Genomic DNA, 23,962 nt, shown 5'->3' with positions numbered 1-23,962 from the left:
GGAGGGGGAGAAGAAGGGAAGGGAAGGAAGAAAAGAAAGGAAGGAAGGAAGAAAGAAAAGGAAGGAAGGAAGGAGAAAAGAAAAGAAAAAAGAAAAGAAAAGAAAAAGTCCCAAGCTAAGCCCATGATTTCCCCTGCTCCTGTAAAAATACTGTTCTTCCCAGGTTTCCCATGCAGAAGGGCAGGAATTTTTTTTCCCCTGACCTGTTCACTGCTGCATCCTTAGCACCTAGAACAGTACCCAGCATGTAGGTGGTGCCCAATAAATATTTGCTCGAGGTGGGCGCAGAGGATTTTATACCCAGGAGCTGGGGGACACAGACCTCCCGTCCTCAGCACCCCCTCTAAGCATGCACAGGTGCTCAAACACACAAGCTACCACATACGCTGGGAGCAGTCGGGGCCTGTCCAGCCAGCCAGGCAGTAGCAGGTCCCGTTCGAGGGGTGACAGAAGGAGTGGTTAGCGCACTTGCAGGGCACACAGCGTTTGCCATAGCGGCCAGGCTGACAGGCTGGGGGAAAGGGGTACACGGTGACTGGGGGCAGAGGTCAATCCTCAATCAGCCCTTACTCCACCGTCTCCCTCCCTCCTTCCCACTGCAGTAACTAGTCTGAAGACGGGTCACAGAACCAGACCAGGGGGGTGGGGGGGGTGGTAAGTTTGCAAGTGGGGAGTGTGCTGGCATCTGACGCTACACTGCCCCCTGCTGGTGGCAGGTGGAGGGGGCAGTAGGGAGCCTCACATCTCTGGCAGGAGGGGCCTCGGAATCCGGGTGCACACACACAGTTGCCATTCTCAGGGAGGCAGGTGCCCCCATTCTTGCAGGTGCAGGTGTTGCTACAGTTGACTCCCCATAAGCCCTCAGGGCAGGACAGGTGGCAGCGCGTGCCTGTGGGAGACAGCAGTCGGGTGTGCCTGGCTGGGCCCCCTTCAGTTCCAGGGGGGTCTTCTGGACACATTTCCTATGGATGCACCCCCCAATCCACAGTAGGCCTGGGGCCCCAGAATGCTCACCCATCCAGCCAGCCAGGCACTGACAGCGTCCATGAACAGGGTCACAGCCATCAGAGTGGTCACAGTCACAGTGACTGGCACAGCCTTCTCCAAACTGCCCCTTCTTGGAGAAGGAGTGGGGAGCAGGTAGGCCAGTCAGCTAGGGGACGCCGTGCCCTCCCTCCCCCAGGCAGACAGGCTGTCCAGCACTCACCGGACAGGGCAGCTGGCAGCGGGCCCCATGCCACCCAGGGGTGCAGGTACAAGCTCCAGTTTGGGGGCTGCAGACTGCCTCATGGGCACACTGGCAGCTGGCATTGCAACCGAAGCCCCAGGTTCCAGGTGGGCAGGGCACAGAGCAGTTGCCACGCTGCCAACCTGGAGGAGGGGCCTGGTAGGTAGGTATGGGGACTCAGCTCCCCTCCTGAGCAAGCACACAGTGGGAGTTGGCTGGGCCAGATTCTATGCTATGAGCTGGGGCGGGTGGGGGGTGTTCATGGCACTATACAGGAGAAAAGCTTATGAACTATTTGATGCTGAGCAGAAGGCTAACTGCCTTCCAGTGAGGTACCACCCCATTCTGGGTCTGGGGTGCCTTCTGCAAGATAAAGGGGATGGAAGTAAACCCAAATGTTTACAGGAGCTCCATCAGGTAACTAAATGACTTATACAGAGGATGTGCCAGACAATAGGGAGTAGTGGGGACTGAAGATGGGAGACTTGTTAATAGAGAGGTAGCCAAACAAAACACAACCGTATCAAAATCCAGCCTAAAGGTTGCCAACGTGTCACTCTGGCAGGTATGAGGCCCTTCCCAGGGTGGTAATTGTATTTCTGTATGACTGAGGGTGAGGGATGTTCACCAGTGAGGTGTCTTTTGGCCTCGGCCTTTAAGGACAGGTAGGATCTTTGTGCTTGAAGAAAAGCAAAGTGGATTTTCCAGAAAGGAAGCAGCCTGGATACTTTCCCTGTGTCCAGGTGCTGCCCCTCCACCCTTACCCTGCAGCTGCTCCCCTGCCCTTGGCCTACCCATCCTCCTGGACTCTCCCTTCTTCCCTTGGCCATCACTCAAGTCTTCTCTCTGGGAAACTCCATCCTATTACCTTCCTTGCAGACGCACTCGCCATCGATGGGTGAGCAGGCGATGGCATTTTCACATGAGCAGCGTGCGGAACAGTTGACACCGTAGGTGTCGGGAGGACAAAGACTAGCACAGTGAGGGCCCTGAAAGAGGGTGAGGGGGTGAGAGGGGCGGCCCATTCCTTGGCCTCTCCACCTGCCTCGTTTCCTTGCAGCGAGGCGCGCCTCACCGTGTAGCCCGGCGCGCACTGACAGAGGCCGCTGGTAGCCTGGCAGACGCCGCCGTGCAGGCAGAGACAGTGTTCCTGGCACCCCGGCCCGTGCGTGTCCTGCGGGCAGCTCTCGTTGCAGTGAAGGCCCGCCCAGCCCGGCAGGCAGGAGCACTCCCCGTTCATCGGGTGGCAGCTGGGGGCAGAGGCGGGGCGGGGCACTGTCTGAGCTGGGCCGGGGCAGGCCAGCTTCCTCCACCCCTCTGCGTGGTGGGTGGGATTCGCACAACGCTGGGGTAAGGGGGCCACTAGGGAGGCTCCGCGCTATTCTGAAACCGGGGTTGGGGCAAGTAGCGGTACCCCAGGCCCCTCCCGGCCCCCGAGGCCCCTCCCTTTCCCCTTCTGGAACACCTGTCCCGCTGGGATATGGCCCTAGCGCTGTGGCGACTTCGGCCCCGAAGACCTCCCCATTGGCCTCTTGATCCTTTGACTTGTCCCGAGGCCCACCTGAGGCTGTGCTCCGGGTCGCAGGTGCAGGGGGCCTGGCAGCTGAGACCGTAGAAGCCGTCGGGGCAGAGGCGCTCGGTGCAGCGGTCCCCAGTGAAGCCGTGTTCGCACAGACATGCGCCATTGGCCGGGAAGCAACGGGCGTCCGGAGCGCAGTCGCACGTCTCAGCACAGTCCTGCCCAAAGCGGCCCACCGGGCACTCCTCCCGGCACCTGGGCACCTAGCTGAGTGAGCCTGGCGCCGCCCCACCTCCTCCCTCCCGCCTCCCGCCCTCCCCATGCCACTCACCGATCCCCAGTGTAACCCGGAGCGCAGCGGCACTGCCCAGTGAATCGGTCACAGAGGCCGCCGTTGTGGCAGCGACATTCCTGGGAGCAGCTGGGTCCATGAAAGCCCTCTGGGCAGGGCAGAGAGCAGATGGTGCCCTGTGGGGATGAGAGGTCAACAGGGCCCCAGGCACCCAGCCTCCTCCCCAAGGCCACAGGACCCCTTGATACCCCCATAACCACAGAGCTCACCCCCTTCATTCACACCCTCCTTGGAGGCCTGCTTAGCACCAACCACAGAATTCTCCCCAGACCCACACCCCATGCCCACAGGCCCCACCCTCCATACCATCCAGCCAGGAGGGCAGCTGCAGGAGCCCTGTGGGGCTTGGAAGACACCTCCATTTTGGCAAGGATGGGTACTGGGGCAGGAGAAGCCAGAAGTGCCCTGGGAACAGGACAGGTCACAGCTGCAGGACAGAGCGGGTGGAGTCAATGTGCAAACAAGCAATAACTGCTTCCCCTCTTGCCTCCAAGGACTGCCCCCACAACCCCCTCAGGACTTAGTGACTCACACTTGCTCTTCCCTGCTGGGGACTGTCGAGTCAGAAAGCAAAGGTTTCCAGGACTGGAAATGGCAGGGACACCCAGCAGGTGGGGGTGAGCAAAGAGCCACGGGTGGCATGTCTGCCTCTTGGGCGTCCCCACCTCCTCACCTTGGCTGGGCTTGTTCCCTCTTGGGGAACATCTGTGCTACTGTAGTAGGCTCAGGTCCACGAGCGCCTCCACAAAGCTTGATCCTGATTTCCACCTAGTTCTACCTTCTTCCTCCTGGCCCTCCCCAGCTCCCCCTGTACCCTGCCTTGCAACAGGGTTCTCTGGGTCCTTGTCCCAGCCTCACTTTACAGCATGTCTTCCCACACGTGCTACCTCATGTTATCTTCACAGTCACCCTTCCATGTAAACAATACTATTCCCATTTTACAGACAGGAAACAAGCCCACGAAGAGTCAATAATTTGCTCAAGGCACTCCACTAGTGAGGTGGCACAGGATCCGCTGGGACCAGGATCTTGGCCTCCACACCATCCCCACAATTGAGGCCTTGTCTGAGTTGCCTCATTTCCCCACATAGGTCTGTGTGGCCTTGTGTCTGTGACTTCGTTAGAGTGTCATTCCCCCCATTACACACCTGGGCCCAGTTCTCTCTGCAGGGCAGAAGCAGGCTCCAGTCTGGGGATCGCAGCGTGCCCCGTGGCACTGGCAGCGGAACTGGCAGGCAGGGCCATAGTAGCCAGGGGTACAGGGCTGAAGGCAGTTCGGGGGCTGCAGACCCAAAGGGCAAGAACATTCCCCACTCTTGGGATCACACGAACTATTGTTGCCGCAGCTGCAGGGCTTGTCACACTGTGGCCCCCACATTCCTGGGGCACATTCTGTGGGATAAGGAAGCGGGAAGGGTCACCGGGGGTCTAGTCCGTCCGCAGCCTCCCCGTCTCTGTCTCCCAGCCCCCACATGCCCGCCCTGTCTTCCACATCTCCAGAAAAGGCAGCTGGCAGCAATGGAGCTCTGGCGGGTAATAGCCCTGGGGTCCTAAGCCCCTGTACCCTGGTAGGGAGGGTGTACCTGAGGGTCCTGTGGCCCTTAAGGCACAAGAGGCCACTCCCTGGGGTCAGTAGCCACTCACCACTGGAACAGTCATCGCCCCGCCAGCCTGGCACACATTGGCACTGATTGGGTGCCACACAACGGCCATGGACACACTCCTGGGCACAGAGCGCTGGGACAGAGATGGGTGTGGTGAGATGTGTCCACCCCTGTCCCTAGCCAGCTTTTATCCTGCAAAGCCTAACTCCACCTTCTTCCAAAATCAGGGACCTGAAGTTCTCCAAGCCCCAATTTTGCCTCTAAGATAAAGACTGAGGGGCAGCAACTCAGGGGGAGAACTTAGCAAGATGCCAGCATTCTGGGTTCCCCTGTTCCTTTTTGTGAAATTGTCTGAGCACCTTGTTGGGAAAATGCTTTGGGGGAGAATCTCAGAGGGGGTCTGGACATGGACACTGTCCAGAGAGAGGGCGGGTGAGGGCCGGGGTTCTCTGGAAAGCAGTGTTTGCAGAGGCTAGTGATGGGCAGTGGCTGAGGGAAGTGGGAGGAAGAGGAAGACAGGCTCCAGTCATTACAGAGTGCTGGGAGTGGGGTGTAGTGGGCAGGAGAGGCTAGAGAGTGACAAGTCAGAGACCAATAGCAACAGAGAGTCAGGGACAGGAAGAGACAGCGGCAGACCCAGACACCAAGTCAACAGAGACACAGAGACAGCCCAGAGACAGCCCAAAGACAGAACGAGAGCTCTTGGGCAGAGAGCGATGCAGAGACACTGTTGAGAGACATGGAGAGATGGGGTGGGAGACACATGGGGCCGGCTGGAGAGAAGGGTGGGAGGTGGCAATGGACAGGGAAGTGCTGATCTGCATCCTGGGGACAAGGCCAGGGAGAGGAGAGGAGGGGGGAACCCAAAAGGGCAGAGGAGTAACCCCATTCTAGCGGGGGGCCGGGAGGGACTCAGAAGGTTAAGTCCTAAGGCTGAGGCTAAGCTCCCGCCATTCCATTGCCCCACCCCGCTCCCTAACCCAACCCTGGACTCACGGACACAGAACCCCCTGCTCTCGTAGAAGCCATGGCAGCACTGCAGGCGCTGGCGGTGGTCCGTCTTCACCACCTGACGGTACACGGTCCGGTATACAACCCTGCGGAGGCCAGGAAGGCAGCCCTCAGCCCCCTCTGCTGTCCGCACTCACCACAGTGTGGCCAGGGTGGGGGCACCACTTAACACTCTGGGCTGAGGGCGCAGAGAAAGGGCATTCCCTGTTTGAGGATGCAGTGCACTACGATCTCGCCACCGCACTCCAGCCTGGGTGACACAGTGAGACCTTGTCTATTAAAAAAAGAAAGAAAGAGCATTCCCTTCTTGCCCCCACCCCAGCCCCACAGGCATATACTGTAACATGCGTGCATACCCTAAACACACACACACGCATTCACATATACATCCCATACACACGCACCCGACACGGACCATGCAGAATGAGTCCCTAGAAGGCAGGAGTTTCCTCTGAGTTTCTGAGAAGCAAACAGGTACAGAGAGCCAGGGGCCAGGCTGAGGCAGAGACTCAGGCAGCCCATCCACCCATGGAGGATGAGGAGCACTCACGTGGGCTGGGGGCAAGTATGGGGGCCCTCCCAGGGCCGCTCGCAGGGCTCTGAGGGGAGCAGGCTGAAGGGGCGGGAGTGGGACTCCTTGGTGGTGGTAGTGAAGCTGCAAGACAGGGAACAGGGTCAGGACCGAGGGCAGGAGGAGGTCTGAGCGGCCACAGTGGGAAAACGGCCATGAGGGCTTGGCCACAGTGGGGAATCCAAAGCCCAGCGCTGGGGCTGGCTCCCCAAGCCTAGGATGGGACCCCCATTCTGTCTCACCTCTCAAATCTGGAGGGCGTCTCCCAGAACTGGAAGGTTCCTGGGATACCCTCCATCAGAGCCCCCTTCCCACTCTATTGACCAGAGCCTTCCATTTTTCTCTCCCTGCCCTCCCCTCACTGTATGGAAAGGGTAAGTGAGAACTGACTCAGGCCCAGCTGGCAGAGATGGGCTGAAGCATTTCCGGCTATATTTTGCCCTGGGTCTTTTCTCCCCGCCCTGTTTCCTTTGCTCCTCCTGGGCCAGCCCCTCTGCTTGCTCCACAATGAATGACTCCCACTCTGTGCTCTGTTCCTAAGTTGGCCTCCCACAGGAACTAAGGGACACGGACAGAGAAAGGATGGCTCAGAGACTGAGACAAGGTCAGAAATGGGGCTGGAGTCAAAGGCAACCCATAGAGAGGAGTAGAGAGAGCAGAAACAGAGAAATAGGCAGGAGGGGAGAGACTGGAGGGAAGGAAGGAGGTTAAAGAAGGACCAGGAAGAGAACTCCCGTAGGGACAATAAGGACAATCGGGAGCTAGGGCTTCGTGCCCTCAAGGTGCAGCAGGGGCTCTCTCACCTTTCCCAGAAGCTGCAGGTGTTGGGATCACTGGGGTTGAGAGTTCCAACCAGCCTCAGGCCCACGGCCAGGAGAAGGAGGGGACACAGAGGCAGTGACATTGCAGAGGCCTGCAGCAGGGTCGGCACAGAGCGGGCAGGGCCACTGCAGCCAGCAGCCTGGAGGACCTGTCTGCAGAGACCTGAGCCGTGGGCATGCAGAAGAGACCAGGCTGCGGTCCCGTGTCCTCCGGCCCCTTGCTCTGGGCTCTAGCTCCCCCACACCTCACTCCTGAGCTGCAGTCACTTCCACGCCTCCGGTCTTTGCTCATAGTTTGCTTAGACACACTCATGTCTCATTCTTCACCCAGAGTTCTCATCTTTCAAGGTCTAGTTCAGGTGCCACCCCTTCCCTCCTCCACCTCCTGATCCTCATTGGCAGACAACCCCACTCATTCCTTCTGGGGGTCCCAGTACCATTCACCCCTACCCCGCTGTTCCAGTGCCTGCTCCCTGACCATGACCTCCAGAGGCAGGGACCCAGTGCCTTTCATCTCTGAATCCCCAGTCCCCAGCCCAGGCCCTACCCAGGGCACTTTGATATTTGTACCAAGGTGTGAGACTGGAACCAGTGAGGGGAAGTGATGAAGGATGCAGCCTTGGGCTCAGTCAGAGGAAGAACTTTCCGACAGTCGGAGTGGCTCAGGAATGAAATAGGCTACCTCAGGTGGTGAGTTCCCCGGCACTAGGTATATGCAGGCGGAAGCCAAAACCAGCCTGGTGAAATGCTATCAGGGGTCTCCTGCTCTATGAGGTGGAGTGGGGCTGGGTCCAGGTGACCTCCCAACCAGTGGTGTGCTGGAGCCAGCTCATACGGGCCCAGAGAGCCAATTGTATGCATCTCTTCCTAGCAACATGTTCAATGATGTCACATGAGTAGCTCAAAATCAGGCATGGGGGATTATTGACACCAGAGAAACTAGCAAACACTAAAACCCAAGGCCAGTCTCCCTCCTAGAGTCGGTTGTGACACCTCAGCCGGCACACCACAACACCCAGCTCTAGGTGTTATCACCTGAAGAGGTCACCAACCTGGTCTTGCATTTAAGGAAAAGCTCCTGCCTCCCTCAGACCGCCCTGTCAGCCATTTGGAAATGGGGTCCTCTCCATCCCCACCCGCCCTGGCTCCCAGGACTTCAGATGACTCTGCTGCCTCAGCTCCTGAGCTCGGGAGAGGCTGAGCTCCCACAGTGCCCATCCCCGCAGCCGGCTTCAGGTTCTGCGCTCCGTGTTTCCAAAACTTGCTCTGGCTCCCTGCTCTACGCCTCCCCGAGGCGCCCACATCTGCTTATGATTTTTCTGAGATGAGAGAAAGGTCGCGGTTGCTGGCCCCTTACCCCCCTGAGTATCTCTGGAATGTTGCTGCCTGGCCCCACCTCACACCCCACACCCACACACTCCCAGGGTCCCCACAGCCACTCTCAGCCCCAAGGAGGGCGGCCCCTCCTTCCCTCCAGGTCTAGGCTCCTAACTTAACCCTATCTCAACCGCCGTGTTCCTCCTTCACCTTTAACCCTCCAGCAGCCAGATCTCCAGCCTTTCATCCAGGATGCTGGCCCACCTCTCCTCCCAGTGCCAGCATCTACCCACCCCTCCAGTGCAGCCCAGCCGCATGCCCCATCACACCTCCCGCAGCGTGAATCTCAGCCTCTAGCCTCCTCTGTGCTTCCTCCCATCCATCCTCCATAGCCAAGTAACTCACCAGGTAGGGCCTGCCCACAGCTCAGCCCTGGGGCCTGGGGCCTGGGGCTTGAGGGCCAGGGAATGTCCTGGGGGATCCCAGCATTCAGGATATGAAGCCTGAAAACAGGAAACAGAGCCTGGCTAGGAAGAGGGACATAAGGGAGCGTGATGGGGGTGGCTCTGTCCTCCCACCATCCTGAACGCAGTGGGTAGCATACGGGAGGGCCATGACCAGAAGCCTCTTTCTAGCGGCTTGTCTCCAGAACTGACACTGTGGCCCCCTCTGAAGGTGAGAGGCCACAGTCAGGAGTGCCCTAGAGACACTCCTCAGAGTCTGTCCCAGCGCTCCACGCCCACATCACTCAGACACATCCCCACTCCCAGACAGAGTCATCCCTTCTCCTAATGTCCCCAAACCATCCCCTCCCAGCCTGTCCTGCTCCAGTCATCTTCCCAGGCCCAATACCCACTCCAGGGCTCGCTCTGCCTGGCCCCAGCTAACCTTCTCCCCACCTCTCCCTCAGTATGGTTGGCAGCCAGGGCCCTGGGCAGGACCCCGAGCCCTCCATACACCTCTGCCTCGTCTCTCGGTCTCCACACTCCCCTCTTCCTGGACCCTCAGCTCTGGCCATGGTGTGGGGCCCCTGTGCTCCAACTGCAGCTCAGTCTGTCTGAAGCCAGGCTTATCACCCTTGTCCCTGGGTGAGCCTCATCTCCCGAGACGCACAGGGATTCCCCAGCCATGCCCCTGCCCAGGCGTGGTGGCACGGACAAAACTTGTTCCAGGAAGGACCCGAGTTAAGGCCCAGGGAGGAGGTGCCATATAGGTTGAGCTGTTGTTGGGCCTAGAAAAGGTCCTTCCTCCCATTCCCATCAGCCCCCACCCACCCAGGTCCTGTCCCTGTCACCTCCTCCCAGCCAACTTCTAGAGGACACGGTTCACCTGGGCGGCTTTGAGATGGACTGAAGGACAGAGGGACAGAGGAGCATGAGGAGGGGCTGACTCTAATCCCCACCCACTTCTGGCTGGTTGGGAGGTTAGCTGGCTGGAGGGGTGGGTAGGTTCTGTTTTCCCAAAGGTCCTCAGGGTAGGGCCGGAGTGCGGAGGAGGCATCAGCTGGTCAGCCCAGGGCTGGAAGCCAGGGTGGGGTCAGGGGAGATCAGTGGGTGGCCCAGGGAGGGGACAGATGGGGTGGGGGTCCTGGCAGGAAGAGGAAGGGTCTGGCTTGACCATCCTCCGCCTCTGAGAAGGGAACACAGGCCAGACCAGGAGCCCAGAACCCCAGCCTGACCTCCAGGCTTGTTCCCATCTAAGCCTTTGTCCCTAAGGGGCAGGGCACCTGAGCCTGGCCCATGCTCGCCCAACCCCTCCCAGCCACAGCAGCACCGGGCCCCAAGAGATTGCACATACCCCTCAAGGGGGTGAAATCAGACCACTCCTGGGCCCCTGCCCTGCCCTGGGGGTCCACATTGCACTCACTGAGGGGGAACCTGGAGCACCCCCGCTGCAGGCTTGCTTCTTCGTCATGTGGAGGCCCCCTCCTGTTCCCCTACTCAACCTTCACCTTCCAAGCCTCTGGTGTGAGGGACTCAACACCTTCCCTCCCAAGAATCATAATGTGACACTGAGCTGAGACAGGCAGGGTGTTGAGAGATTTACATGGATCATCACATTTAAAGTTCACATTAACCCCCTGTGGTAGGTGTTACGGCCCACTTCAGAGATGAGGAAGCAGGCACAGAGAGGGTAAGAAACCTGACCAGGACCACACAACCAGGAGTGTCAGAGCTGGGATCCAAATCCAGGCTGCTGGCAGAGGACTCCCCATGATTCCATTCTTTCCCGAGCCCAGACGGGAAGCCCAGGGGCTCTGTATCTTCTTTTTCAAAGCCTCTCTTATGGGGGTGGGGGAGCTGGCAGGGGGTTGGACAGGAGAAGGGGATGGGGGTGGGGGCTGCCACAAGAACATGATCAGAAGCGTGGGAACTGAGATGTGTTTACAGTCAAGAATGAGCTGACACTTCTCTCTCCTCCACCTCAAGATGTAAATCGGCTGGGCTCCTGGCCAGGCCCTGAGATCCCAGTCCCGCCTGCACAGCCCAGCATCCCTGCCCTCTCAGCCTCCGAGCCCACACAGAAGACCGGATCACCCTCCCTGGGCTTCCCCAAACTCCAGCTCAGCTGGTTCCATCTGGTAGGGGGCACCCCTACCCTCACTGTGCCTCAGCCCCTCCTAGGATGAAGGAATTGGGAGTGGGCTCTGGGGGAGCAGGGGTAGGGGGTGATTAGAGTTCCTGGTGGACAGGAGGATTCATTTCTATAGAAAGCAGAGAGTAAGGGCAATGGAAGTGAGACAGCAGAAGGGACTTCCCCACGGGCTCCCTTCCAGCTTCTCTGGGAAATCATGTAGCACAGGATAACCCCTCAGCTCTGCACCCCCAACCCCTGCCCAAGTTCAAGCCTGGGTGTGAATCCCAGCCTGCAGTTCCCTCACCTATAAAATGGGGATGAGATTAGTACTTCCTTTGTAGGGTCGCTGTGCAGACTAAATGAGTTGGTCTAGATAAAGCAGTAAGAGCCAGTACCTAATATGCTCAGTTAATGTTAGCTGTCTCCTTGATAGCGTCCTCAGTCCCACTCCTCCTCCTGCACCCAATGTGGCCCCCATCTGCCCTCCCCTTGGCGCCTTTGGGTATTAATTCCAGGAAAAACGTTCTTGTGTTTTCTGAAGAACCCCCAGGATGATCCGGGAATGGGAATGGGGCCGCAAATGCTGACAGAGAGAAAGGAAGTGGGGGCGGGAGGGGGCCAGGCTCCCCCGAGAACCTGATCCCCCAAAACGATGGGCTGCCCGCCAGGTGCATCTTCAAGCCAGACGCAGTTGACAAGGCAGAATGCCTGAATTCTGCTTCCCCCAGACCTGGGCCTGAGCACCAACCCTAGTTCCTTGCTCTGTCCGACTGCCCCCTCCTCTCTTCTCCATCTCCCTCTTTCTCTCTCTCACCACTTCCCGTCCTGGAGTACAAAGCTTCTAGTCCTATCTCTGTTACTTACAAGCTGTGTAACCTGAGTTATAATATATCACTTGAGTCCTCTGATCCTTCATCTCCTCATCTGTAAAATGGGAGACTATCACTCCCCGCCATCTCTCAGGGTCCTGCAAACGTTGGAACTGCTGGTTCCAGTGACCATCCTGGAACAGAACTTCAGACCTCAGACTAGAGCCTGCTCCATGGATATGTGTTGATGCAAAAACAGAATCCTCCAAGCTCCAGGGTTTCTGCCTCTTCCTTTTTGACTTTTGTCTTGTTCTCCATCAGAAACTCTGCTGTCTACCTTTCCCCACCCGCTTCCTTCGTCAGCTTCTTGGTCTCTGTCTTCCTGCCTCTCTTCTTCCCTTTCTATACTAAGGCTGCCATGTACAGTTGTACGGTGTATTTACTGCACAACAGCATCCACTTTCAAGGGCTTTCCACTTTCAGAGTGGAAGCTGAACTCCAGCTATGATCCACTCACTAAAGCCATGCGTCTTAGCTTGGTGCTAAGGTTGTCTTGCCCTGTATCTCTCTTGTCTTTCTGTCTGTCTCCCTGTCTTTGTGTCTGTTTCTCTGTGGCCTTTTCTAACCTATCTTTGCCATGGAGACAGGATCACTTAGTCCTTCCCACCCAGCAGTGAGATCCCAGTCCAAAGACTTCTCCCCTCCCTCTCCACACAGGGAGCTCCCGCAGCAGCTTGCTGCGCTCCACCGGCTACCCAGTACACCCGTGTACACACTTGTACACTGAAGCACAGAACGCCGCCTATATCCAGCCTGGCCAGGCCCTCGGCACGCCAGGCATGTCTGCCGGATGGAGAAACAGGAAGCCTGCGTGTGCGACCAGAGTGCGCCAGAGGCTGGGCGGGAAAGGGGCAGGGGTGAGGGGCTGGACTTGTGTTCTCTGTGACTCAGGAAACAGAAGCTAGAGGGTCCTAGGTCCGACCTGTTTACTCATCAGGAAATGGGACAGCTGCAGGGACCCTGATTCACACATCTATCGCACACCTCCTGGAGGCTGTCACCAGTGCCCGTCCCAACCCTCGCCGCCACCCTGGAAGGTGCTGGTAATTGTCATCCCCATTTCGTAGGCAGCACAGTGGAGGGTCTCAGGTAAAATGCCTTGCCAAGGGCTGTCTGGCTGCCAGGGGCAAGAGCAGGATTCCAATCTGCTTCAAAGGACAAAGCTGTGTGGGGAGGTAACCCCTGGGGTGACATAGGCTAGGGAGCAGCACACCCCCAGGCCCACCCTGTTCATCGCCACCCCAAGATTACGTTCAAAAAGTGCTCTGGCCACTGCCCCTCTCTCCCACTCTCTGTAGCTCCTTACACCCCAATAAAGAACACTCAGGGGGCCAGCCCCCACCGGGGGGTCCAGCTTCACTGCCTCTACCCCTGCGCTCCCATCACACTGGACAGCCGCTGACCCCACATGCCTCTCACCACACCTCCACCGTGGCTCAGGCCACCCCTGAAATGCCCAGGTTCTACACAGCCTCAAGGCCAGCCTCTTCCAAGAAGCCCCTCAGTGGCTCTGGCCTCACGCACTCCTCCCTACTCTCCAGGCCTTCCTGCAGGCTCTCAGTACAGCACAGTCACCACAGACCCTCATGGCTTCAAGGAGGCTGGGGTTGCTCTTCTCCCCTGAATGCCCTGAGGCTGGCTCCCAGCTGGACATGCATCTGTCCCTGGAGGGTCCACGCCTCCCCAAACCTCAACCAAAATCCTGGCACCAGTGTACCTCCTCTGGAGACAAGTGGAACTCACCCAGGTCAACCCAGGGGTTCACAGCCCCCGAAATACTCCAAGTCTGCTGGGCTGATTAGGCTGATGGATACCCCTTCTGTGATTGCTGGTTTGTGAGTCTGTTTTCCCCACCAGGTTGGACTCTCTCAAATCTTATTCCTCTCCAAGGCTCTGTGAGCGGGCCTGGGTGCCCCCTGGGTGTTTCCTCGCAGCTCCCATCCTATGAGTCATTATGTTTTTATTAAAGTTAGTCTGCCTCACTGAACTGGAGCTCCCTGGGGACAGGGTATTTCTCTGCCTTCTTCACCACTATAACCCCAGCACTGGCCAGCACCTACACCCAGGATGCCTGGCACCCAACAGGCAATAACTAAACATTTGTGTGGAGTGGATGGACTGATACACCCTGAAATCTTTCTGACTCCAGTACGCCTTGACTTTCCCAGGAATGGGAGAGAGGGAGAGATGTTCAGTGGCTGTGGTGTCTCCCCACACTCCAGACAGTAAAGCTGGGCCCTTGTCCCGGGGCCCTCAAGACACAGTGAGGTGCGTGTTTGATGAGATGATGGAAAGTGGAATGCAGAAAGAACTTTTCAACGTGACAAAGCAAAAGGCGGCTCCAGACTTGCCCTCCTGACCTCCGGCAGGAATTCCTCAGGGCCGGCCTCCAAGTTCCTATGGAATGAGTGCACAGTAGCACCAGGCCCTGAGTCACCTGGAGGTGGAGGGGCATGCCCACACCGCATGAGCCCTCATCCTGTGCCTCCCCTTCCAGGGCCAACACCCGCTCACTGTCCACTGCACACATCTCCTGCTACACAGAGGGACGGGGCCCCAGGAGCCACTTCATGGGGGTAGGACGGAGGGCAAAAGCAGGAGGGCACGAGCACCCACCAGCAGTGAGCAGGCCATGCCCCAGGGCCCATCCACATGCTGTTTCTCTCAGGACTCCCGTCTTGCCGCACATGGGTGCTGTAATACTAATTACCGTGCCTCGTTAAATGTGTACTGTGGCTAGATCCTGTCTTTTAGTTCTCCCAGCAATCCTATAAAGTAAGCGCTATTATGCCTCCCATTTTATGAAGAAATATCCCAGAAAGGTTCAGTGATTTGTCTTAGGCCACACAGGCAACTGAAGCCAGAGCAGGGATTTGGGCCAGGTCTATCTCATTCCAAAGCCTGTGCTGCTTTCTTTTTGTTTTGTTTTGTTTTGAGACAGAGCTTCACTGTGCCCAGGCTGGAATGCAGTGGCATGATCATGGCTCACTGCAGCCTCAACCTCCTGGGCTCAAGTGATCCTCCCACCTCAGACTCCTGAGTAGATGGGCCCACAGGCAGGTACCACCACGCCCAGCTAATTAAAAAAAAAAATTGCACGGATGCAGTCTCATTATGTTGAACAGGCTGGTCTTGAACTCCTGGCCTCCAGAGATCCTCATGCCTTGGCCTCCCAAAGTGCCAGGATTACTGGCGTGAGCCACCTCGCCTGGTGTTTCCAGTGTGCTGCTTTCTTTTTTTTTTTTTTTTGAGACAGAGTCTCGCTCTGTCACCCAGGTTGGAGTGCAGTGGTGTGATCTCGGCTCACTGCAAGCTCTGCCTCCCGGGTTCACGCCATTCTCCTGCCTCAGCCTCTGGAGCAGCTGGGACTACAGGCGCTGGCCATCACGCCCGCTAATTTTTTTTTTTTTTTTGTATTTTTAGTGGAGACGGGGTTTCACCGTGTCAGCCAGAATGGTCTCGATCTCCTGACCTCATGATCCGCCCGTCTCAGCCTCCCAAAGTGCTGGGATTACAGGCATGAGCCACCGCACCCGGCCTCCAGTGTGCTGCTTTCTAACCTCATAGTTTCTCTTTGGTCTTCTGACTTTCTCCTCCTCTCCCTCAGTCTCCGCCTCCTTTTTGTTCTATCCCTAGGTCTCTGCTCTGTTTTTCCAGGCCTGCTTTTCTCCCTCCAGGCATTTTGTTGTAATGAGTCTATGCCTCTGCTGTGTCTCTGCATCTGTCAGCCTCTGTTTCCATATTCATATCTGTCTCCATCTCTGTCTTTGTGTTTCTCTCTCTCCTTCCCTGTCTTCTCTGCCCCTTCCTTCTGGTTTCTCCCCTGTAGGTTAGGTGACAGGAGCCAACATCCTCCCCAGAGCTAGGATGGCACCCCAGGGTCCCCCATGAGTCCTGGGAGGCCTCTTTCTCAAGGCTCCCAAAGCTCCTCAGAGGAGAGGCTTGGGGAGCACCGTGGTGGAGGCTCCACCTGGCCTCAGCCTCCTCCCCAGCAGTGTGTATCGGGTGGGGGAGGCACACAGCAGCCCCATGACCTTCTATCTCTCTCCAGGTTTCCGACTGGTGGATGGGGCTGCCTGGAGCATGAGTTTCCTCTTCTGGGAGAGTCTGATAGGAGATGTTGAGGGGGGACAGAGGGTGGAGGAACAGATGCCAACTCTCAGCTTTACCCTCCAGTGGAGAGAGAGGAAGGCAGAGAAGTGAGTCTGGCCAACTCAGCTCCTAGAGATGGCAGCCCCACCTGCAGTGGGGAACATGGTGGGTGGACCTTCAGAGGCCCCAAGAGTGGGAGAGGCCACACACCAGGGAGGAGACACAAGAGACAGGAGGGCTGCGCCCATACCCTGGCTTATGACTGGCTCACCAGCACACACAACAGGCCCTATACCATGAGCTGGGTTTGAGTGGGGTTCAGAGATGAGCTCCCTGGTCTCTAACCATCCCCCAGTACAAGGCCAGCTTAGGCCAGGGTTGAGAGCTGACACCCGGCCTAATCCTGCCCGAGCTGAGGCCTGGCTGAGCCTGGGAACCTCAGGCTAGCACAAGCTGTTCCTGTCCCAGGGGACTAGGGTCACAGCCCAGCCCCAGGAGAGGCCACTCATAACAGGCCAGAACAGGGGAATGGAGAGCAGCTACCCGAGGCTGGAGATGGGGGCAGGAGTGAAGGGTGGCCTTGATGGGGCCTGGGCTCCTGGACCCCCCACACTCCCACCTGGCTCTTAGCACAACCTCAGATCATCAGCCTGCCAAGTTTTCTGAGGATCCAGATGCCCTGGACCTCAAACCGAACCCCCAGTCCTCATAACTGGCAAAGATGTGAGAGCCAGGAACCTGCAAACTTGGGTCCTTCTACATCCTCCGCCAAACATTTCTCCCCGGTGGGCAGAGAGACGACACTGATCATCTGTTTATCTAGTGTCGTTCAAAGCAGGAGACACGTTTTTGCTCACTTAAGCCTCACAACCCATCAGATAGGCCCTATATTATTCTCCTTTAGAAACGAGAAACTGAGGCACAGAGGTCAGGTCTCTTGACCAAGACCCCACAGACAGCTGCAGAGTGGAGGGTGGCACTTGGCAGTGTTGGCTCCAGTGTCGATGCTCTTGTGGCTACACTTCCCTTAAAAGCCAAGGACAGCACCCGGTGCCGGCCAAGGACAGCACCCAGTCTTCTCTTCCCAGCCCTGGGAGGGGTCAGGGAGCCAGGCTGCCCCTGACTCCCAAAGTCCGAGGACCAGGGGCTCAGGGAACAACCTCGCTAGCATTTCATCTTATTTACATGTTCATTACGAAAGGGAACCCCCAATCCATCCTCGCTGGCCCCCTCCACTGCCCCCTTCCCCTCCTTATCAGTCCCTCTTTTCTACACTCCTGGGTCTGGGGCCTCAGACTCTAGTCGAGGAGGGGGACCTCGGGGCCACACGCCCTTTCCCCGGGGCAGGGTGGTCTCCGGGCCCCACCACCCGGGCCTTCCCTGCCGGAGAGCGCGCAGTCACTCACCTGCCTGGGGACCCCGTCTCTCCTGTGGCCTCGGGTGGGAACTGCTGGGGTCTGCGAGGAGGAGGACTGGACAACCGAGGACGGGGCGAGGGTCCCCGCTTCCAGCCCCAGCCTGACTGCGGGAGCGGCGGGGAGGCGGGACGTTGCTGATCGCAGGGCCGGGAGGGGCTCGGAGGGGCGGGGGGCAGGAAGGGGGTGGGAACTCGGGCCCTCGCCAAGGCAGGAAGTTTTGACAAGGAAACAGGAGCCGGGGGAGGGGAGATCCAGGCGCCCGGGAGGGAAAAGTGTGTTCAGGGTGGGATCACAGAGGCCGACTCTGCGCGGCCTGGGCCAGAAGCAGAGAGGGATGAGGAGGGGAGGTCAGCTCAGGGACCCAGGGCCCGAGTCCCTCCCTAGCTTCCCCTCGTTATGCGGCCTGGGTTACTTAACCTCTCGTGCCTCAGCTTTCCTATCTGCAAAGTGGGGTTGTGGGAAGGAATCAGTGAGATCGCCTACGTAGGGCGCTGTCCAGTGCTGCCCAGCAACCGTGATCTTATTAAGACCCCGCCTGGGCACCACATCCCACTAGTCTCGGAGAGGCTGACAGGGCGAGGCCCCTCCTCTCCTCCTGCCGCCCCTAATCACACTGCGGAAAGCCGGGCCCGGTGGCTTACGCCTGTAATCCTAGTACTTTGAGAGGCCGACACCGGCGGATCGTGGAGCCCAGAGTTGGAGACCAGCCTGGCCAACATGGCGAAATCCTGTCTCTACTAAAAATACAAAAATTAAGACCGGGCGGCCCTGGCTCAGGCCTGTAATCCCAGCAGTTTGGGAGGCCGAGGAGAGTGGATACTTTGAGGTCAGGAGTTCGAGACCAACCTGGCCAACATGGTGAAACCCCGTCTCTACTAAGTACAAAAAAAAATTAGCTGGGCGTTGTGGTGGGCGCCTGTAATCCCAGCTACAGGGGTAGGCTGAGGCAGAAGAATCGCTTGAACCCAGGAGACGAAGGTTGTAGTGAGCCGAGATCACACCACTGCACACCAGCCTAGGCGACAGAGCAAGACTCCGTCAAACAAACAAAAACCAAAACAAACAAACAAAACAAAAAACGCGCCAGGTGTGGTGGCGCGCACCTGCTGTCTCAGCTTATTGGGGAGGCTGAAGAGGGAGGATCGTTTGAGCCTGGGAGGTCGAGACTGCAGTGAGCCAAAATCCCTTCACTCCACTCCAGCCTGGGCGACAGACAGAGCGAGACCCTATCTTTAAAAAAAAAAAAAAAAAAGTCACACGGCGGGAGGGTGTGACCCTGGGAAGCAGTCTCCCGTGCAGTCTCCGCCTCTGCCCGCCCCCTCTCAGGCCCACGCCCCGCTGCGTGCAAGCAGCTCCCGAGCCCACTGAGGCCGGTGCGAGCGCCACCTCGCGGCCAGCACCCGTTTCCCAGAGCCCCATAGCCGGGGGACCGGACCAGGGAGCCCTTCCTCGCCTGATGTCAATGAATATTAGCTTCCACCATCGTTAGCCCTTCAGGCGTATTGCCTCATTGAATCCTTCACTCGAGATTGGCTTCATTATTACGTCCTTTTACATATGGCCAAACCGACTTTCCGAGGGGCTTAGGACACTAATCAGTAGCAGAAGCACTATTTGGTTTGGTTTTGAGACGGAATCTTGCTCTGTGGCCCAGGCGCGATCTCGGCTCACTGCAACCTTCGCCTCCCGGGTTCAACCGATTCTCCCGCCTCAGCCTCCCGACTGGCTGGGATTACAGGCGCGCCAACATGCCCGGCTAATTTTTGTATTTTTAGTACAGATGGTATTTCGCCATGTTGCCCAGGCTGGTCTCAACTTCCTGGGCTCAGGCGATCCGCCTGCCTCGGCCTCCCAAAGTGTTGGGATTACAGACCTGAGCCACTGCGCCCGGCCTAGAAGCAAGATTTGAACCGAGGTCAGTGGTCCGCTGATTCCAGGGCTCACGCTCCACCTCCTCACACAGAGAGCCACAGAGTAAGCTTAGTTGAGGAGGAGCAAAGCAGGATCATCTCTCCTGGGAGACTTCTAAAAATCAACTGTATTGAGGTATAACTGACATACAATAAAAAATGTACCTACTTAAAGAGTACAATTTGGTGAGTTTTGTTTTTTAGACTTTTTTAAATTGGGGTAAAATATAAATACTATGAAATGTATCATTCAAAACATTTTCAAGTGTACAGTTCAGTGGCATAAGTATATCACACGTGTGGAACCATCGGTGTTATTCATCTCCTTTTCCGCTGAAAAGGTCAGAACTTTTTTATCATCCCAAACTGCAACTCTGTACCCATTAAACAGTAACTTCCATTCCTCCTGCCCCCAGCCCCTGGTAACCACTATTCCACTTTCTGTCTCTATAAATTTGTCTGTTCTAGGTACCTCAAATAAGTGAAATAATGAATACTTGTACTTTTGTGTCTGGCTTATTTCACTTAGCATAATATTAGCTCGATGAGTTTTTTGTATGTGTGTGCATCCGTTTTAACCACCATCCCAATAAAAAAGAAGTTTTAAAATTTCCATCTCCTCCAAAGTTTGCCTGTTCCCCTTTACAGATAATGTCCCCAAATTCCATTCTCACTCCTCAACCCAAACCCTGTCAAATCTCTGATCCGCTAGGCCGAGCACGGTGGCTTATGCCAGTAATCCCAGCGTTTAGGGAGGCCGAGGCAGGCAGAAGTGGGGAGTTCAAGACCAGCCTGGCTAACGTGGTGAAACCCCATCTCTACTGAAAATACAAAAATTAACCAGGCGTGGTAGCAGGTGCCTGTAATCTCAGCTACTCAGGAGGCTGAGTCAGGAGAACCGCTTAAACCCGGGAGGTGAACGTTGCAGTGAGCTGAGATCGCACCACCATTGCACTCCAGCCTGGGCGACAGAGTGAGACTCTGTAAGAAAGAAAAGAAAGAAAAGGAAAGAAGGAAGGAAGGGGGAGGGAAAGAAGAAAGGAAGGAAGGAAGGAAGGAAGGAAGGAAGGAAGGAAGGAAGGAAGGAAGGAAGGAAGGAAGGAAAGAAGGAAAGAAGGAAAGAAATCCCCCATGTGTTTTCTGTCACTGTAGGTGTATTTGTTCTAGAATTTCCATATAAAAGGACTCGCACAATATGTGCTTGCTTTCCTTTGGTTTCTTTCACTTACCACAGAGCTTTTCAAATGTCCACTCCTTCTCACCATGAGTAGAATTCCACTGTATGGATCAACCTTGTCTTACCCCTACCGCAGCTGATGGGCACTGGGTCTTTTCCGGTTTGGGACTACTATGAGTGAAACTACCATGGACATTCTTGTACAAGTCTCATGTGGATACATATGTTTTCATTTCTCTTGATTGCTGCTTAGGAATGGAACTGCTGGATCACAACAGTTAACGAATTTTTTACGTATTCTAGTTTCAGGTGGTCTAAAATGTATAACTGAAAATACTTTTGTCTGGGAAACTTCGATGTCAGAGACAAGCAAGAGATGTTTAATTGGTGTTGTAAGGGATAAGAGGTTTGTAGGGATGGGCAACTGGATGGTCCTGTTGGCTTTGGGGCTTTGGAGAAGAAAGTGAAGAATGAAAGGTTCAAGGCGGCTTTTTAGGACTTCAGTGTCACCAAGAGCCTCCAGCAGAGGGCAGCAGAAACCATAGGACAGCTCAAGGGCCGGCGGCCAAAGACCATGGAGTTGCAGACTATCAGAGGCCAGAGGGACCTTGAAAGTCACCTGATCCAGCACCTTCAAGAAGCAGAGCGGGCGACTGAGGCCCGAAAAGGAAGAGGAACAGGCACTCTTCCCTTCCTTTGTCTGGCCCACTTGTTCTCATCCTTCCACACTCCGACATGAAATGTTTAACACATACATGTCTCTCTCCCTAGGGCTCTGAGTTCTTCAAGGACTGGGGCCAGGTCAAAATCATCTTTGTGCTCCCAGGACCTGGAACAAAGTAAGTGCTCAATAAACTGCCACCTTGTGCAATGCTCTTCCAGCTCCCTGCCCACCAGCTCTATCTACTGGGCCCAGCCCTACATACAGCTAAAAGGATGGACGTCCCCTGAGGCCTGCCAGGAAGGCAGATGCAGGCTCGAGGTTCTCATTCATTCAGCCATCCAATAAACACCATTTTGTGTCTGCCTAGTACTCAGGACACAGAGGAAATGACATTGATGATGATCATGATGATGATAATAGCAACTACTAACTTTGGGGTGGGGGATGCTGGTGTGCCACCCTCCTACTGATTTAACTTAACTCCTCCTCCTAACCTAACTCCTACTGACTACCAGGTACTATTTTAAACCTTTATTTAATAACTTATTTCAGCAATAAATAAGAGTTTCCTGCCCTCAAAGAGCTCACATGTGAATTGGGGAAAGAGTCAATTATTCATTGAATAAAGATTTATTAAGCACCTACTATATGCAGACTTTGGGGCTACAGCTATGAACAAAATAGATAAGATTTTCTGCCCAAGTATACAAAGTGGGAAAAAAATGAAGCTAACATTCTGTTAGTGGTAGTGGGGAAGGGATTGTAAAGATGCTAAATCAGGAAAATCATGACATATTAGATTATTAAAAGAACTATCATTTTAAACTAGAGAAAACAGGGAAGAGAATAGGGAGTGCTGGGGGTGCAATTCTTGGAAAGGTGGTTATGGAAGATGTCATTGAAAAGGTAACCTCCAGGTAAAGGAGATGAAGGCAGGAGCCAATGCAGACTTCTGGGGGAAGAGCAAGAAACAGCAAGTACAAATGCCCCGAGGCCAGAGTGTGTACCATATTCAAAGAACAGCGATAGCAGCTCTCTTTGGAGCGTGGAACTGAGTGAGTGATGGGCATCATGGTGGCAGACATTGAAGACAGAGGTGTCGAATCCTTCAGGCTCTCCTAGGCTGTGGTAAGCCGATTCGATTGTGCTTTGCATGAGATGGAAGCCATTAGAGGATTTCAAGCAGAAGAGAGACATGATCCAACTCAGATTTTAAGAGAATGATTGCTGTTTTGAGAATAGGCTGTGGGGAGCAACAGTGGAAATGGGGAGACCAGTGAAGGGGCCGCAGCACTAACGCGGTGAGCAGCCTGGTGGCTGGGCCAGTGGAGGTGCAGAGGAGTGGGTGCAGCACATCACAAGGGCTCCCAGAGGGCAGCTGGGGTCAGGGTAGGGGTGCCTCTTCCCTCCGGGGTGGGAAGGAGGTTGTGAGGAGTCCTAGGCTCCTGGAAGGGGCCGGAGAGGGCTCCCTGAGGCTGTAGCTGAGGGTGAGCAGGAGGCTGGTCTCACCTCCTGCACACACTCACCCCAGCAGGCCGAATGTTGGCGCACACCCTGCACGCCACTCCATGTCTCACCCACAGTACTGCAGGGATGCTCTAGCCAGAACACACAGACGGGGCAGGGAGTGGCCTCTGCCCACACATGGCACAGGTGGGTGGCTGGCCTGGGGAGGGGCTGCAAGGAAGAGTGAGGTTGTCTCAGGGAAATCCCACAGGGATAGTGCATTCTTGCGGCTCTCCTTTCCTCTCCACCAAGCTTGGCATAAATGCCTTGCAATGGTGCCGATGACAGCGGTGGACCTGGCCCACTCACGGGGGCTGTGCCCATCTAACCCCCTCCCTTACCCTCCTGGGTCTTAGTGTGTGTGTGTGGAGGGGGTGGTCCCTGAAATACAAGCCAGGACCCCTTAGCTGCCCACCTTCCAGCCTGGCCTCCCCCTCCTTCTCAGGCTCTCAGGTCCCTGCCCCTGGGTGGTCCCTGGTCTGAATCTGCCCACAGGGTCCCAACCCGCACTCTCCTCTCCCACTCCCAGCTCTGCCTCTGGCCTGCCCGCCAGCCTGCCTGGCACTCAAACTCCCATCCCTCACCAGCACCCCCCACGCTAGCTGTAATCACAGTTCAGCCCAGACCTCCCCCTCCTGTGAATAATTGGGGCTGATTTAGGGGCTATCAGGGGAGAGAGGGGGGGCTAATGGAGTTCGTGGGGGGCCGCCCTGGTGATGAGGGGAAGGTTGAGAGGCAATTAGCCGGGCTGACAGCCTCAGGAATCACCTAATGTGCCTGCCCGCAGGAAGGGCTGGTGAGGGGTTTGTGGGGAGGGGGCGGCCTGGATGGACTTGGATTTGAGGAGGGATCTGCCCCTCCCTCAGCAGGAGGTTGAAGGACACAGCAGGAGGGACCTCCAGAAAAAAAAAAAAATGAGGGCAAGGGGCAGGAGCAAGAGGGCTGGATGTGGTGGGGCCACTGGGGAGGGAGGGAGGCTGATGGCATGAGGCAGAAGCTCCTGGTCCCCCATCACCCCCAACACACACACAGCGCCCCAGCTGAATCCTATCCCTCACTGGGGACCAGCTCCTGATTAATACCAACATTAGCCCTGAGCACTCACCCCTCCCGGCCTCTTTGTCTTTAATTACCTCCTCTCCCAGCCCAGCAGAGGGGACGCCAGCTCCTCCGGGCCAAAGAGCCAGAGATTCTGACCCCCCTGGCCAGTGAAGCCTCCCCTACTCCTTCCTTCCTGCTTCTGAAGAAAAAGGGAGGAAGACAGGAAGAACAGAAGTGGAAGGAAGGAGGGAAGGAAGGAAGGAAGGAAGGAAGGAAGGAAGGAAG

General features: G+C 56.4%; 1 protein-coding gene across 1 annotated transcript in view; it reads right to left on the bottom strand.

The window, feature by feature from the left end:
- The window catches only part of PEAR1 (platelet endothelial aggregation receptor 1), a 22,905-nt gene extending 5,431 nt beyond the window's left edge, over window positions 1-17,474 (bottom strand). Inside the window, exons 1-15 of the mRNA XM_011992827.1 lie at window positions 17,368-17,474; window positions 7,089-7,198; window positions 6,265-6,369; window positions 5,700-5,800; window positions 4,744-4,836; window positions 4,248-4,491; window positions 3,406-3,526; window positions 3,079-3,215; window positions 2,790-3,002; window positions 2,304-2,478; window positions 2,097-2,217; window positions 1,208-1,371; window positions 1,015-1,117; window positions 743-889; window positions 386-511 (exon numbers count right to left, since the gene is read on the bottom strand). Of these exons, the coding sequence (XP_011848217.1) occupies window positions 386-511; window positions 743-889; window positions 1,015-1,117; window positions 1,208-1,371; window positions 2,097-2,217; window positions 2,304-2,478; window positions 2,790-3,002; window positions 3,079-3,215; window positions 3,406-3,526; window positions 4,248-4,491; window positions 4,744-4,836; window positions 5,700-5,800; window positions 6,265-6,369; window positions 7,089-7,189 (1,951 nt within the window). The 5' untranslated portion in view covers window positions 7,190-7,198; window positions 17,368-17,474. The remainder of the gene's footprint in view (window positions 1-385; window positions 512-742; window positions 890-1,014; window positions 1,118-1,207; window positions 1,372-2,096; window positions 2,218-2,303; window positions 2,479-2,789; window positions 3,003-3,078; window positions 3,216-3,405; window positions 3,527-4,247; window positions 4,492-4,743; window positions 4,837-5,699; window positions 5,801-6,264; window positions 6,370-7,088; window positions 7,199-17,367) is intronic.
- Between the last annotated feature and the right edge of the window lie 6,488 nt (window positions 17,475-23,962).

This window comes from Mandrillus leucophaeus, unplaced genomic scaffold (genome assembly GCF_000951045.1).
Source record: "Mandrillus leucophaeus isolate KB7577 unplaced genomic scaffold, Mleu.le_1.0 Scaffold418, whole genome shotgun sequence".
Lineage (NCBI taxonomy): Eukaryota > Metazoa > Chordata > Mammalia > Primates > Cercopithecidae > Mandrillus > Mandrillus leucophaeus.
This window is presented reverse-complemented; position numbering and strand designations above follow the sequence as displayed.